Below are 16855 nucleotides of genomic sequence, written 5' to 3'. Positions count from 1 at the left end.
TTTTTCAGACAAATGATGCCTTGAGAGGAGAGACAGAGAATGAATTCTCTCTGTTAAATATTGTATAAAAAACATGATTTTTTTTTTAAAACATACTTTGTTATGATGTTTAAATTCCAAAAACATTCTAATTTTATCTCTTTATAATATATGTTATTGTGCTTCTTGCGTTCAATTAACTTAAAATTTACTTTGGGATCAAACAGTAATAGTTGGATGGACCCCTGTATGCCTCTTTTGAAACCCCTTACTGTAATTGCCCATGTTTTTGACAAGAAACATACAAAAGTGGCATTTCAGCTTACTGTACCTTATTTGAAGATGCTCCACAGACTGCAGATTTTGTGGTTTGTAGGCTTCCTGCATTGTTTATCATTTGTGTCAGTTCTTTTAAAACAAATGTGCACTTTCTTATCTATTATGTATATTGGAGCAAAGGTTCAGAGGTTATCTGAATGTCATTCCAACATTTTATCACACTAACATCCTGAAGGTTGAGAAAACAAAACAAATCCTCGTTATCACAAATCACTACGGAATGTGTTCGATTATTATGATAAGGAAACCATTCCGCTCCAGGACGCGTAGTGGCGCACTACTATAGAAGCTATATGAGACTCTTTTTTTCACGCTGCATACAGTGAAGAAGACGTCAGCAGCGATTCAAATTTTACCGCCCGTTGGCTGCGGGGAGAAATAACTGTCATTTATTTTTATACGTCATATTTTATTTAGTTTATCGACGGAGTTGTGCGTTAATACGGTACAACGATGTCTTGTCGAAGAAGGTAAGTGTGTCTAGGTGGAGACTGTTAAAAAGCGCGAGATTAATTATATTATGGCCGTGTCTCATTATCTGGTATATATTGTGGCTGACAACATAAAACAAATGCTACATACATTACTTACATGCATGCATTTTAGTAATACAGCGAGTTTTATTGAAGCTGTAGTAATTTTAAATAGCTAAATATGCTTTATTACTCCTGTCTAGAATCTTACTGGCCAATTTTGTTGTTGTGAGCCTATTTAGGTGTTCATATAACAATGGGATTAAAGGGATAGTTCACCTAATAAATATAATAGTAGTAGAAATAAACATTCTGTCGTCATTTGCTCACCCTCATGTTTTTCCAAAATGTGTAACATTCTTCTGTTGAACACAAAAGGAGATGTGTCTTAGTCGTCATTCATTGTATTGCAAAAAGATTAAATAAAAGTGAATGGAGACTGAGACTGTTCAGTCCCAACACCTCAAGATCTGTCATTATTCATTTAATCTCATTTATTTGCTTGTGTTTTCATGAGCAGTGAGGCTCTGGCATTCTCTCTTGTGACTGAGATCAATCATGCGATGGCCAGGCTTGTGGACATATGGGACAGCATCGGCATCATGGAGGACCAGAGGGTGGAGCGAATGCAGACTGTGAAAAAGCATATAGATGTAAGTTATACCTTCGCGTACATCCCATTCTTCCACTATTTAGGCTTTAAACTTGCTCTGAATTATTCATGTTCTCTAGGGGCTTTTGCATTCCATGATCATGGAGGAAGAGGCCTTAAGACGTCGCATCAGAGCTGATATCATTACCTCCCAGAAACAGTTGGAAACGCTGTCCTTGGAACTGTCAGTGGAACCGTTCAAAGTAATACCTGTGAAATACTGTAATATTATTATCTAGATGAGCACTTTTGGCACTTTTCATGGATACAGTACAATTTGGTTAAAGACAAAGAGTCTTTATTCATTCATTGAAAAAGTTACTAATTACTACAAATGATTAGATTCATGGTTTTCCATGAATAAAATAACAATCAACACATATCAGGTTTATTAAACTAATCATATATGTCTCAAATTTTGGTTTCAAAATATGTACACTTTGTAAGTTTCATGGTAATCCTGCAATCTTTTTTAGTTGGAGGAAGATCTTACAGTTCTCCAGATGGAGAAGAACCTGCGGTGCCGTGTTGAGTCTCTTCTGAAGGAGAAGAATGAACGTTTAAGAGAGTTGAGCGATTTGAAGAAGCAGGACGAGGAGTTGTGCGTGACCCTGTCCTCTACCCCGTACTACATTCCTTCGGGAAGTGTGCCCTCTCAAACCCAGCTGCAGGAACTCCAGGAGCATGTCGAGAAACTCAGCAAAGAAAAAGTATGTATTCTCTTTTTGAAAGTCTTCTGATCACTTATGAGTTTCTGTCCTGGATGCTTTTGTGATTTTTTTAGCACTGTGTTTGTAGGAGAACAGGGTGAAGATATTCTCTGGGCTCAGGGAGGACATCAGGACTCTAATGGACGAGATGGGACATGAACCAGAGAGCAGTCTGGAACGGGAGTCCATCTGCCCAGACACTGACATTTTTCTGCTCACACATGACAATATCAAAGCCTTGACACTGCTGCTCAGCCAGGTGCCACACATTAATCTTTTTATTTTAAAAAATAGTTTTGAAAATGAGGGGGGTGGAACAAAACAACAGATTTAAAGGGATAGTTCACCCAAAAATAAACCCCCCCCAAGTTCTTCCAAACCTGTATACATTCTTATTTCCTACTATGGTAGTCAATGGGGGGCGAGAACTGCTTTGTTACAAACATTCTTCCAAATATCTTTCTTTGTGTACATCAGAACAAAGACATTTATACAGGTTTGGAACAACTTGAGGGGGAGTAAATGATGACAGAATTTTCATTTTTGGGTGAACTATCCCTTTAATGAATGGATCCCATATCATTTTGCACAAGTGTGGTGGTGCCATCTAGTGGTTGTGTACAGAACACCTTTAGCATCTCAGCCAGGGTCCAAAATAAACATGCCAAATATGAATAAAAAACACTGCATAGTATATAAAACTGTTATATATACCAGCTGGCCAATAACTATTATTATTATTATTATTATTATTATTATGAAATACTCTTTTTTTTTTTTTTTTTTATAGTGCAGTAATAATATTTCTTTATTGACTTATTATATTTTTAATTCATATAATAATAATAATAAAATAATTTTAATAATAATAGTTGTTGTTATGTCTGATCATATGCCTGGGAGTATTCCATAAAGCAGGTTATGTGACTTACCTGGGTAAGTGGATAACCTTAAATTTCCAAAACCTGAGGTAACTTTCAACTTATTCTCTCTGGAGAATCTCTTCAGCTTACCCTGCTCCAGAGCAGGTTATGTTCCAGAGTTAGTTTATTTCAGAGGTATTTAGCACATGCCTGCCTATTGATTTTTGCACATGCGTGCCCTATCGATTTTTGAACTTGCATACCTTGAGTAAGCAAGGTTTGGGTATATGTTCACGGTAAATGTGATGGTAAGTTAACCTTGCTTTCTGGAATACCCCATAAATAAATGTGCATTTAATGCTTAATTAATATTTATTCCACACAGCTTGAAATGAAGAAGGAATCCTTGATTTCAGCTCGAGACAAACTCAAAGAGCGAGCTACGAGCCTGTGGAATCGTCTGAGTTGTCCTGAGCCGGAAGGCGAGGTGTTCCGAGAGGCTGTGATGAGCACTCTCTCTGATGATATCAGACGGGTGAGAGCTTTTCCATCTTACCCACAGGATGTCATCAGGGCACCAGAACCCCCTCGTAGATCTTAACTCTCCTTGTGGTTTACCAGCAAATGCTAATGGAGTGCATTTCCTCTTTCAGTGGAGGGGATTTGTGGAACATCTGGAGGAATTGCAGATGGCTCAGCTGGAGGAAGTGGTTGATAAGGTCCGACAGGAGCTTGTGATTCTCTGGGACAAATGCATGTTTGGACCAGAACAGAGAGAGCCGTTCAGTGTTCACTTCTGTGATAGTAAGTTACCCAAACCCTGCTATCAAAACTTAAAAGTCATTTAAATATATTTAAAGGTACACTATGTAACTTTTGGCCCTCTTGCGGTTAAAAAACAAATCTGCATGATAGGGCTGCAATGACACGTCAACGTTATCGATTACAGAAATTGGTTGATTTGAGTAAAATGTGACCCTTTACAATAGACAGGGTTCCTACGCATTTTGGAAAAGTGTGGAATTTGATTTGAGTAATTTCCAGGTCTTGAAAAGTATGGAAAAAAGAAATCAGAGTATAGAAAAATATTTGTGTTTCCAGACTATTGGCTCTATTCAGTTTTCTAAGTTATCATACCTGTAAACTAGTCACTTTTTGGCAAAATTAGCCATTTTGAATCAAAATACATCATTTATGTGAATCGTTTAGATCCGAAGAGGGTTTTTTTTTTTTCGGTGTGGGTGTGTAGGGGTGGGGGGGGGGGGGGGGTGGGGGTGGGGGTGTGGGTGTTACAAAATTCTCATAAGAATCCGAAATGGGCTACTTTCCCATAGACTGGAGTGAGTCGCAATCTTTCTTGGTGCTCTGTGGCATGATGAACCAACCATCTCTTCTGCTTTACTAGTTACAACACAAAATAAACATAAATGAACATCCGAAGGTATGTTGAAAGATACAGTACAACTTACCGAAATCTGTATCATGTCACATGCAATCGATCAATCAGTGTTTCAACCGCAGAAAGGCATCAGTAAAACAGCTTGTAAAAATGTCACATTTAGTCTACCTCAGAAAAGCTGTTCAATGTCCAAAAACTCTTTGAGAGGAGCATTTTGTTAAATATATGCACTATAGGCTATTGCATATTCATTGTATTTGTACTTAACATGTGCTTCGATACTGAATGTATAAATCCGTTTTATGACAGCCACCATTTAAATGTTTAGGCCTACATAAAAAAAAAAGCGTAGAAAAATAATTATCATTATAAATTTATTATAACGTTATTATAAAAACTTCCTGTGTAATTTAGCCTATATGTAAGTAGCTTACAAATCAATTTTTAACCTAATATTATAATGATGTACCAGCTGTGGTTCCTTGTATAGTTTACAGCATTAGTTGAGAGAGATTTATTTCTTTGAGGAAATTGGCCATGTACTGTACCTGATAGGCCCCAAATGAATCAATACTGAATCAAAGGTAATCAAATCAAAATCAAATTGCAAGCTTCTGAATCAAAATTGCATTCAATTGTGAAATTTGTCAATGCTCAGCCCTAGTGCCCTAGTAAATAGTAATTTATTATTTTTTATTTTTTTTTTACTTGAATCAAATGTTTTTTCCATTCATGTTCTTGTCAGAGTGTACCAGAATGTTTTGTTTACATGTTAAAATCACAAAAATCTTCTCCTGGGGGACGATGCCCCCAGACCCCCCCTACAACTATTTAGTTTCTACACGTCAACTTTTTCACCTTTTGTGTTGGCTACTAGTACTTGAAGGCTACTCCTATAGAAATGGTTCGATACCAACAACCAGTGTCGACAACAGAGCAAACACTGACCAGAATGCATAAATCACAGAAGGATGTCTATAAAGTAAATGTATCGAATTAATAGACAAATTAAATATTTACGCCTATGTAGAGAGTGGTATGGGCGGAATTATTTGTAGATTAATCCCCAACAAAAGTCACATAGGTACGTGGTTTTAAGAAGAGAAGGGCCTATACGTGAATACTAAATACAAAACTTTATTTCAACAATCAAACACTAATTTAAAGGTCCCGTTTTACGTGGTTTTTTGAAGCTTTGATTGTGTTTATAGTGTGTGATATAACATGTATTCATGTTTCGCGTGTAAAAAAACAGTATTTTTCACATAATTTACTTATCTGTATACCGCTGTTTCCACTGTCATAAAAACGGGCTGATGACTTCCTTGTTCTATGAAGTCCCTCCTTCAGAAATACGTAACGAGTTCTGATTGTGCCAGCGGTTCCTGTGTTGTGATTCGACAGCTCTGAGCGCACCGTGCCCGGAAAAGTCATGCCTCTTACCATAACGTGGAGATGCACGCGCTCAGTGTTATTGTAAACATGTCTTTAATTTTACCCTATCAATTTGAGCCGGAATCAGACCCGATGATTGGACTGCGGTATGAAAATAACAGCGTTTCGACGACATGGCGACAAACACAATCTACAAACGCAACTCTTGTGTATTCCTGTGGGTGGAGGTTAGTCAAAAAACTGTTTTAGTGACATCATTAAAGAAGGAAGTAGAGGGATGTAGTCCAAACTGGCCGTTCGATGTAGGCGACTTCTGTTAAATAAAATATCTCGCTTGGCATTGAACTTTGAGCTTTAAAATTTTACAGATTTTATTTATACTCTAACAACAACATTACACACTAACTAAAGTTTGAAACATGGGATCACGAAGAACGGGACCTTTAAAAATCATTAAAAGACTGTAGGACCCGGACTACAAACATGAAGCAGAGAAAACATAGAAAAGAAATTGTTTGGAAGGAGGTCTGGAAATTTGAGTATGGAAAAGTATAGAATTTTGAAATGGAAAATGTGTAGGAACCCTGAATAGATAATGTTTTACAATTGACTCTGTTAGAGAGCTACACATGGCTTACTTACTCACCTGTTTAAAAATAAAAACGCCACCTTCGCATCACTTTTACAAAATTTCAAATTCCTCAGTTCTCACCATCTCTGAAAAGCCAAGGCCATGTTGATTCTGGTTTTATTGTGAGCTCTGTTGCGTTCTTTTTGCCAGCAGACTTTTTTTTTGTTTTTTTTGTTTTTTTTTTGAAATGGGTGAATCCGTGGAGATTCAAGATTTAGCATTCTCCATGTCTCCTATGCCACTCCCACACCATACTCGCGTCAAAGTAGCTGGAGCAACTTTTCTTTATTTATGGATATGATGAGACAAGCATTTTAAACAAAAAAAGTTACATAGTGCACCTTAATTCATAACTTTTCTCAGCAAATTAATTCTAATTAATTAATCAGCATTTTATGTCAGTATATTAAATATTTGAATGATTACCAACCCTATTTAAAATCGTTAAAATCAAAGATCTGATGAAACTGACCCCTTGCTTTAACTTCATTCTGGTTGAACAGATCACTACACAGAGGAACTGCTGGCCCTCCATGACACAGAGCTTCTGAAAACGAAGGCTTTCTATGAGGCAGCACAGCCCATACTGGAGGACCTGGAGAAATGGAAGAGGAACTGGGCTCTCTTTCAAGAGTTTGAGGTTCTCCCTTGTCTTCCATGCTTACAGTCAATCAACTCAACCTTATGTGGTTTCACAAGTGTCATTTTGTTCTATACGCTTCGCTTACCAGAGAAAGGCTGCGGATCCAAATCGCTTCAGTAACAGAGGAGGGTCTCTGCTCAAAGAGAGTAAGGACAGGGCAAAAGTGCAGAAACTGCTCCCAAAGGTACACTTGTTCATTGTTTTAAAAAATCTATATTAATATTATCCTGTATTCTGTTATTGAAGTTGAAACAAAATGAAATGTTATTGATCTTTTTTGAATAATTCATCCATGTATGTTTCCTTTTTTTGTTTTGTTTTTTTGACCTTTGTAACAGACCTGCCAACATGTACGCATTTTGCGTACCAGGTACGCATTTTGACCTCAAAGTACGCTGGTACGATTTGCCACTCTATACTACGCAAAAACCCGGTGAGTCCTCTGTGCACGCGTAGTGCTCAAATCCAGCAAAAGAAAGAGTTTGACCAATCATATCGCTGGGTTCATTTCCCCAAATAGCAAGCGGGGATGATTGACCTATCAATAAAAAGAGACTGCAAATCGACAGCAACACAAAGTCCCGCGCGATCCTCCTTCCACTCCTGCAGTCTCAGTGACTGAATTCTCAAGCGAGGACAGTACAGCAGTCACGGTACTTCTGACTCCTTGAGGTAAACGGGTATAACATGCTCAAGTAATGTTGAACAACAAATCTAAATAAAATTGAAATCGCTATATGGCTTAGTGATTATGAAAGTGCTGTGATGTGTGACTGACTGACAAGCGCGAGTCTGGAGAAACAGGCGTTTATTTATTTATTCTCTTGATACGTATAGCCTACATGTGTTGCGTTATTGTGTTAATACTAACTAAAGTACCTAATTATGTTACATAGCCTACTTATTTTGTAAGAAAACTAGCACATTAGTTACTTATGCATTTAACAGCACCGTTGTCTCAGTGCTGCGCGAACTCTCTCTCATACACACAAACGCGCGCGAGCACAGAGAGGGAAGATCACTGTAAAATGAAAATTGACGTGCTTGGTTTAAAATTTGTTCTTGCTTGTGTTATTTTTTTGTCAGAAAACATTTTTAATTATCCACCCGTGTTTTTAAGTTTCGGTAAATGACGGACTCTTTAGTTAACACAACCCCTCGTTATATAACTAACTTCTTGATATTCTTGAATTCTCGATTCGTTTTGCACTTATGGGTACTGTCTATTCACTGTTAACTGTTTTCTATAAATATGCTGTATTTGAACAAGACAAACATTTGCTGATTAAAGGTTAGCCAATACAAACATGTTACAAATAGATACCTTTTTTTCTGTGGGATTTAGTATATCCAATATTATTCCAATATCCAAATATTTTAGCATATTTGGATATTGGAATAATAAATTAAGTATTTTAAATGAATCACATATAAACTCAATGTTTACTCTTTTCTAAGGGTTTCTTAATTTTAGACTAGTTTTCATTACAAAACCTGTGTAAAAGACTCAACTGTCAGGTTAGTTGTATGTAAATATAACCTACTTGAAATTGCAAACACAATTTTTTAGTCCATATTAAATATGTGAATGTGATTCACTTGTGGTTGTCAGTTTGTATAAGCACACATTATGCAATGCAATATTAATCATGAATAAAAAAAAATGCTTTTGAGCAGGTGTAGTGAAAATATAAAATAACAGTCAAAATTAGATTAACGAAGATGGGTGTGTGTTTGTGCTTTGTGTATTGTATTCTCAAAAATGTAAAAAAATATATGACCCCCCCCCCCTGTCCCATCACAGTGGTACTCGAAAATTTTTTCCAAGGTTGGCAGGTCTGTTGTAATTAATCAAAATATCATAATTTGATCTTCCGATGAAACGACCGACTTTTCCAATCATTTACTGCTTAAACTTCACCCCTGTTCTTACAATCGACTGTAAGCTTACATTCAGATCTGCCTCCATTTAATCAACAACTGACGGATATACTCTGCTCTCTTTCTCTTTTTTTTTTTTTCTTCTTTTTTTCCTCAATCCATTATTCAGGTGAATGAAAAGATTTGTTTCTACTTCTGGTTTTGCAACTAATGATTTTAATTTTGGGGTGAACCGTTCCTATTGTAAACAAGTTGTGGCTGTGAAGAACCAAACTTTTTTCAATTTATCTGTTTCTACACATACAGCTGGAAGAGGAGATGAGAGGCCGTGTAGAAGAATGGGAAAAGAATAAGGGGTCTTCCTTCCTCGTGCAAGGTCAAAGGATCATGGATTATATCTCCAGCCAGTGGGAAGAGCATCGCTTGCAGAAAGATAAGGAGAAGAATGAACGGGCGAGTTTCACTTTATGGGTGTTTAAGATATCAGATGGTGTGCAATTTGGTAGTACATACAGAGTGACTTATCTTACCTTAATACATTTACATACTTTGTTTTGTTCAGGAACATTTTTATAGCTTTATTTCACTAACCTGGATGATTTTTGCTTTCCAGATGACAAAGAAAACTGAAACCTCTCTGTTTAAAACTCCAACAAAGAGAGCCCTTGGAGCGACATACACCACCCCCACCCCTAACAAAATTAAAAAGGTACTCGTTTTCTCACTGAGAATGTTGTGTGCAAAAACAAGCATTTTATCAAAATGTGGTGTTCTTTCAATTGTTTCAGACGCCCAATCAGCTGGCACCTCGCACTGCAACCGTTAACAGTATCAGTAGCGCCAGCAGCAGTAGCAGCTCATCCACCACGTTTCTTTGTGTGCCAGGAAGGCCTCAACTCTCTGCCAAGGTAAAAAACACCTGCCCGGGGCAATCAAAACTCAACTCTGTGATCAAAGCTTTTGGCTTGAGATCAGTCCAAAAGGATTGTGTTTAGACTTAAAGGGATAGATCACTTAAACCCGTAAAACTTCGGATCACAAATCTTCAGAACACAGTTGAAGATCTTTTTGATGAAATCGGAGAGCTTTCAGTCCTTCCATAGACATTTACGCAACTAAAACTTTGACGCTTCAAAAAGTTCATAAAGTCGGCACCGATAGCCTAGTGGTTAGTGCGCTGGCATATGGAGCAAATGCGTTCATGGCGACCCGAGTTCGATTTCCGTCTCGAGGTCCTTTGCCAATCCTGCCCCCCCCCCCCCCCCCCCCTTCTGCCCAATGCTTCCTGTCTGCTCTCTACTGTCCTTTCCAAATAAAGGTACAAAAAAGCCCATAAATATAACTTAAAAAAAAAAAAATCATAAAGTGATCGTAAAATTAATCCATGTAAATTGAGCGGTTCAGTCCATATTTTCTGAAGATACTCGATCGCTTTATATGATGAACATATTTAAGAAAATTAACGAAAGTCTTATGGGTTTGGAATATGGGTGTAACAGTACGCGTATTTGTACCAAACGGTTCGCAAGGCAAATTCTAAATGGAAGTGATCATCCCTATGTGAGCAGGGCATGCGCATGGCTTATGTAGCCTTTGGAATGCACTTGGCAAAGGGAGCGGCGTAATTTCCTCATTATCTTCAGCTGGGATGTTCCAGTGACAACGCAGCATGGTGTCCGTCAGCAGATGTCGCTGTTTTAACGGCATAATTCTTTTTTTTTAGCCTAACTGTTGCAAATAAGAGCATACATTTTATATTTTAAAAAGTTTTTAAAATATGCTATATAATGCTGTATATAAAAAGTAATATATAAAACTTTTAAAAATATAAATTGTATATTTATTTATGCCGGCGCTGCGTTGTCACAGGAACATCCCAGCTGAAGATAATGAGGAAATTACGCCGGTCCCTTTGCCAAGTGCATTCCAAAAGGCTACATATGGCACGCACGTGCCCTGCTCACATAGGGATGATCACATAGGGCACAGGGATGATCACTTCCATTTGGAACTTGCCCCGTGAACCGTTCGGTACAAATACGCGTACCGTTACACCCCTAGTTTGGAACGACATGAGGGTGAGTAATTAATGACAGAATTTTAATTTTTGGGTGAACTAACCTTTCAGTGTTCAATTCAGTGTTAAAATAGAAAATGTTCCCTCAGCAAACACTAGATGACGCTGTTGGATCAACAAAAATCACTATTCTGTGTAAAACTGTATGTCAAGTCCCACCTTCTTTAGCATGTTGTTGGTAGTGTCTTTACGCTGAAGATCATTGATGCTTCTTAATTTTTGTGTGTTTTTGTCTTTGGTCTAACAGAGGAGCAAGACTACAGAGGCCAACTCTGGCCTGCGTGTGCCACTGCAGGAGTTCAACAGTGACAAGAAACCCATTCCCATGAGCTACTCAGCCTTTACCGTAAGACCAATCAATCAGTTCTAGACCACTTCCCTAGATGTATATTAACTCCAAATGGAGCATCGGCGATAAGAAGGATGCTCATTTGCGACCGCTAATTCCCCTGAGAGAGATCATTAACATTTTAAGACCCACATGTAATAATGATTCAGTGTTCAGTTCGTAAAGATGTTAACAAATGTGTTGTCTTGTTTCCCATTACAGAGCGAGCTCTCCAAGAAAGCCAACAGTGATGGTTTTCTCAATTCCACCGTTAAAGACATGCTTTAATTGAACTGTCAGCATTGTTCTTTATTTATTTTGTATGAAGTTTAGGTCACAAATAATCATGTCAGGTTTGAAAACTATACAGGATAAAACAATTCTCAGGTGTTTGCCTTGTTTACATTTTATCAGTGCAGTGACTTTCCAACAGCTTACTTTATTTTAAAAGGCACAATTATATATATTTTTTATCTTGCTTATTTTTTTATATCGTTGTTTACCTACTTAGATTTTGTATATATTAGCTCATAAAAGGTCAGTCATTTCCTTGTATATACAGCACTTTTAATAAAATGCTTCTTTATACATTTAAAATTTGAGTTGTTTTTGTTTCAGTTCTGCACAGTTCTTAATAAACTGGATTACTAAAAATTGTGAATCTTCAAAGAAATTAATACTTTTATCAAGCAATGAAGTGTTTAATTAACCAAAAATGAGATTAAAGATATTTATAATTGTAGAAAAGATTTTATGTAAATGTGGTTTATTTCAAATGAGTCATTTGAACTTTCTATTCATCAAATGTGGCATGGAGTCGATTAGTCTGTGGCACTGCTCAAGTGTTATGAGAGCCCAGGTTGCTCTGATAGTGGCCTTCAGCTCTTCTGCATTGTTGGGTCTGGCATATCGCATCTTCCTCTTCACAATACCCCATAGATTTTCTATGGGGTTAAGGTCAGGCGAGTTTGCTGGCCAATTAAGAATAGGGATACCATGATCCTTAAACCAGGTACTGGTAGCTTTGCTACTGTGTGCATGTGCCAAGTCCTGTAGGAAAATTAAATCTGCATCTCCATAAAGTTGGTCAGCAGCAGGAAGCATGAAGTGCTCTAAAACTTCCTGGTATACGGCTGCGTTGACCTTGGACCTCAGAAAACACAGTGGACCAACACCAGCAGATGACATGGCACCCCAAACCATCACTGACTGTGGAAACTTTACACTGGACCTCAAGCAACGTGGATTGTGTGCCTCTCCTCTCTTCCTCCAGACTCTGGGACCCAGATTTCCAAAGGAAATGCAAAATTTACTTTCATCAGAGAACATAACTTTTGACCACTCAGCAGCAGTCCAGTCCTTTTTGTCTTTAGACGCTTCTGACTTGAATATACAAGTTTCATCTTTTTGATGATATTCTAATTATATGACCAGCACCTGTATTTGCCTCTCTCTCTCTCTCTCTCTCTCTCTCTCTCTCTCTCTCAGAATTGAGCAGCACAACTGTTTCTTGAACACCAAATCAGCAAATTATAATGATTTCTGAAAGATCATGTGACACTGAAAACTGGATTAATGGTAATGTTTCTCAATACTTTTTTATAGTATTTTTGATCAAATAAATGCAGCCTTGGTGAGCATAAGAGACTAAAACAAATCTTACTGACCCCAAACTTTTGAATGGTAACATATATTGTGAGTGGATGTCAAGGTAGTGCTTCAAAGATCTTAGCATTATTTTTCATCAGATTGATTTTCACTGTGAGAGCAAAAACATCTGTTGTGTGCCTTAAAACTTCACATTCTTTTTTGCAAATTGGTAGTAATTTAGATCTTTGATGGTCGAGTTTGAATTTTTGAGTGGCACTAGATGCCTCGACATGTGATTGACTCATATGGGCAAAACAACGTAATGGCCTGATCAAGCTAATGCTTTCAAGGCCATGTGAAGCATTACACAATTAAAATACTTCACCATTTAACTGTCTCCTAGATCTCCATCAAGCCGTCTGGAGCACAATGGAAAGAACAATGGCACATCAAATAGACACTTTTATATAATGGATGAGAAGTGCCGAACAGATGCAGTACGAGTAACAATATCGTTTTTATGCAGTTTTATGAAACTTTGACAAGTTTTTAGATTCATCGTCCAGATACACTGTACATTAAATTCAGTTCGATTACACAGTGATACAATAAAAGTACAAATGTCACACAGTGACAAGCCACTGCTTCTTTTCACAGAAGTCAAAACTGTACATGTACAACATAAATACCTTGTTGAATAAAGAGGGAGTATCAACTCCTTAGTCTGAAAATGAGCATTTTAGGTTCACTGTATGCAAGAATAACCACATGCTTAAATGACAGGCCGCTTTCAACTGTATATGTTTGTCATTGTTAGCCTTTACAGCCAAAGCAGACGTGCTCCTCCTAATTTGAAAGATGAGAACTACATAAATGAGAAGCAGTAAATTGACAACCCCATATAGCTTGAAATGAAAAGCAGTAAGTTGACAACCCCATATAGATTGAAAAATGTTCAAGGTGATGAAGAAATATCTTTATAGAGCAGTTTTCTTTCAGTCTTTAACCATTTCCTTGATCATTCCTGGGCATATTATTTGTTTGCTTTCGTCTGATAAAATGCCTGCATGCTAACATCTTCCTCACACACTGTAGAAGTTCGGTGTGAAATAGGCCTATAAATAATCTTTGTGATTTATCACTGAAGGTGAAAACCCATCAAAAATCAAACTGCAATGAAATCTCTTGATTCGGCATATATTTCCTATGTAGACAGTTATCTGTATGTAGGCTTCTGAAATCTTGGCTATGATGCACCAACAGACTCCTGTGATTCCAGCTCACTCGACAGAAATCGGTTGGAATTGTCGCTGTATCTTCGGTTTTGAAGAAATGACAATCTGAAGACAACAAAACACAAAACATACATTTATATTCTGATTCGTTGGAAAAGAAGCTTTCTTAGAAAAGAAGACAATGCAGTCCAATGCAAGTTTTCTGTGAAAAATAATATATAATATCAGTGGACAGTGAATGAAAACAGATGTGAACAGGAAAATGAGAAAAGCCAAAAACACAAATCAAAAGTAATGGAAGTAAAGACAGAATCAGACCAGAAACAAACTAACCTCAGAAAAAGATTCTTTGTACATGTATAGAGCCTTATGGCCTGTTTTGTAATGACTTTGGACATACAATTTCTAAATGTCCCTGTTATGATGTCTTATTAGCTAAAAAAAAAAAAAAAGTTGTTCAGCTAAAATATGCAGGAATCCTTAATGGGTCCGAACATATAAACGTATTCCACACGGCTCCAAGGTTTAATAAAGGCCTTCTGAAGCAAAGCGATGCGTTTGTGTAAAAAAAATATCCATATTAATATCCATACAAGTTATGAAGTAAAATATCTAGCTTCCGCCAGACCACCTTGCCGTCATGTCAGTTAAGCTTTTTCCGTAAGCTGAATAGGGAAGGCATAGGACGTAGCATAAGCTTTATGTACTGCGAGAGTTTTACACTTTCTTCGTCAGTTGAATATGGAAGGCTGTCTGGTGGAAGCTAGATATTTTACTTCATAACTTTTTTTTTTACACAAATGCATCACTTCGCTTCAGAAGGCCTTTGTTAACCCCCCAGCTGATCCACATCTACCTATAGGAATACAAGTCCTATCATGGCATCCTATATACAGTATAAGGTCCATCAGTTTTATCAGCAGCTTATCGCATTTCTCTGGAGCTAATAACCCTCCTCCATCCCCAGCTCCTCCTCTCGTCCAGTCAGGACTTGGCCTTCGAATCAGACTAATTCTTGAATTAACGTTGTATATTAAATTATTGAACATTAATTGATATCTCCAATATATATTTGTTGGTTCTGTTCTGTTTACCCTATGGGGTTATCGCTGCTCTCCCTGCTCTTATCCATGTTAGGCTGCATGGATGGGCAGGGAGTTCTTACCCAGAACAGAACCATACCGGCAATCCAAACTATATGATAACTGTCAATCATCTTTGACAAAAGTGGTCCTGACAGAAATACGTATCATTGATCAAAAATACAGTAAAACAATACTGTGAACTATCATTACAATCTAAAATAACTTTTTATTTTAATATATTTTAAAATGTAATTTATTCATGTGTTGGCAAAGCTGAATTTTCAGCATCATTACTCCAGTCTTCAGTGTCACATGATCCAAAATCAGTGCTGCTTAAAACCATGGTACATATTTTTCAGGATTCTTTGATGAATAGAAAGTTTTTAAAAAAACAGCATTTATTAAAGGTGCCCTAGAACTTTTTTTTAAAAAGATGTAATATAAGTCTAAGGTGTCCCCAGAATGTAGAAGTTTCAGCTCAAAATACCCCATAGATTTTTTTAAATTCATTTTTTTAACTGCCTATTTTGGGGCATCATTATAAATGAGCCGATTCAGGGCTACTGGCCCTTTAATTCTCATGCTCCACGCCCACGGAGCTCGCGCTTGCCTTGAACAGTGCATAAACAAAGTTTACACAGCTAATATAACCCTCAAATTGATCTTTACAAAGTGTTCATCATGCATGCGTCGGATTATGTGAGTATTGTATACTGTTATATTGTTTACATTGATTCTGAATGAATTTGAGGCTGTCCTCCGTGGCTAACGGCTAATGCTACACTGTTGGAGAGATTTATAAAGAATGAAGTTGTTTATGCATTATACAGACTGCAAGTGTTTAATAATGAAAATAGCGACGGCTCTTGTCTCCGTGAATACAGTAAGAAACGATGGTAACTTTAACCACATTTAACAGTACATTAGCAACATGCTAACGAAACATTTAGAAAGACAATTTACAAATATCACTAAAAATATCATGATATCATGGATCATGTCAGTTATTATTGCTCCATCTGCCATTTTTCGCTATTGTTCTTGCTTGCTTACCTAGTCTGTTGATTCACCTGTGCAGATCCAGACGTTACTGCCTGCCCTTGTCTAATGCCTTTCATAATGTTGGGAACATGGGCTGGCATATGCAAATATCGGGGGTGTACACCCCGACTGTTACGTAACAGTCTGTGTTATGTTGAGATTCGCCTGTTTTCCGGAGGTCTTTTAAACAAATGAGATTTATATAAGAAGGAGGAAACAATGGAGTTTGAGACTCACTGTATGTCATTTCCATGTACTGAACTCTTGTTATTTGACTATGCCAAGATAAATTCAATTTTTCATTCGAGGGCACCTTTAAGTCTTTTGTATTATAAATGTCTTTAGTGTCACTTTTGATCAATTTAATGTGTCCTTGCTGAATAAAAGTATTATTTTCTTTAATTTCATCCATAAGTATCACATCTTGACTTTAAGTTTGTATACTGTCCACCTATCTATATTCTATTGACACCTGGTTTGTAAAGCCCTTGCAGACATTAAAATTTGAAACTGCAATTAGCACTTCCAGTAATC

The 16855-nt window shown here is 37.2% G+C and overlaps 2 protein-coding genes across 5 annotated transcripts in view; one reads left to right on the top strand and one right to left on the bottom strand.

Moving 5' to 3' along the window:
• The first annotated feature begins 627 nt into the window (after positions 1-627).
• zgc:86764 (uncharacterized protein LOC797431 homolog) lies at positions 628-11967 on the top strand. The gene is made up of 14 exons (XM_048166019.1): positions 628-788; positions 1312-1444; positions 1524-1646; positions 1920-2153; positions 2242-2412; positions 3402-3551; positions 3670-3820; positions 6945-7081; positions 7173-7268; positions 9272-9418; positions 9579-9674; positions 9754-9873; positions 11290-11388; positions 11593-11967. The coding sequence occupies exons 1-14, from the start codon at positions 772-774 to the stop codon at positions 11656-11658; spliced, it is 1740 nt and encodes a 579-aa protein (XP_048021976.1). The 5' UTR covers positions 628-771; the 3' UTR covers positions 11659-11967.
• A 1505-nt stretch (positions 11968-13472) lies between these two features.
• Positions 13473-16855, bottom strand: part of si:dkey-247m21.3 (5-hydroxytryptamine receptor 4) — a 29300-nt gene continuing 25917 nt past the window's right edge. For all 4 annotated transcript variants that reach the window (XM_048167063.1, XM_048167064.1, XM_048167065.1 and 1 more), the window contains one exon: positions 13473-14300. In XM_048167063.1, coding sequence (XP_048023020.1) covers positions 14207-14300 — 94 coding nt within the window. In that variant the 3' untranslated portion in view covers positions 13473-14206. The remainder of the gene's footprint in view (positions 14301-16855) is intronic.

This window comes from Megalobrama amblycephala, linkage group LG18 (genome assembly GCF_018812025.1).
Source record: "Megalobrama amblycephala isolate DHTTF-2021 linkage group LG18, ASM1881202v1, whole genome shotgun sequence".
In the NCBI taxonomy this organism is placed as follows: domain Eukaryota; kingdom Metazoa; phylum Chordata; class Actinopteri; order Cypriniformes; family Xenocyprididae; genus Megalobrama; species Megalobrama amblycephala.
The sequence above is the reverse complement of the archived record's forward strand: the minus strand, read 5'-3'. Positions and strand labels throughout refer to the sequence as shown.

What these genes read in the sequence shown, in the direction of transcription:
- zgc:86764 (XM_048166019.1), top strand. An exon ending in CTGTGAAAAAGCATATAGAT is followed by an intron (nt 1,445 to 1,523) that starts GTAAGTTATACC and finishes CATGTTCTCTAG; the next exon opens with GGGCTTTTGCATTCCATGAT. An exon ending in TGTCAGTGGAACCGTTCAAA is followed by an intron (nt 1,647 to 1,919) that starts GTAATACCTGTG and finishes AATCTTTTTTAG; the next exon opens with TTGGAGGAAGATCTTACAGT.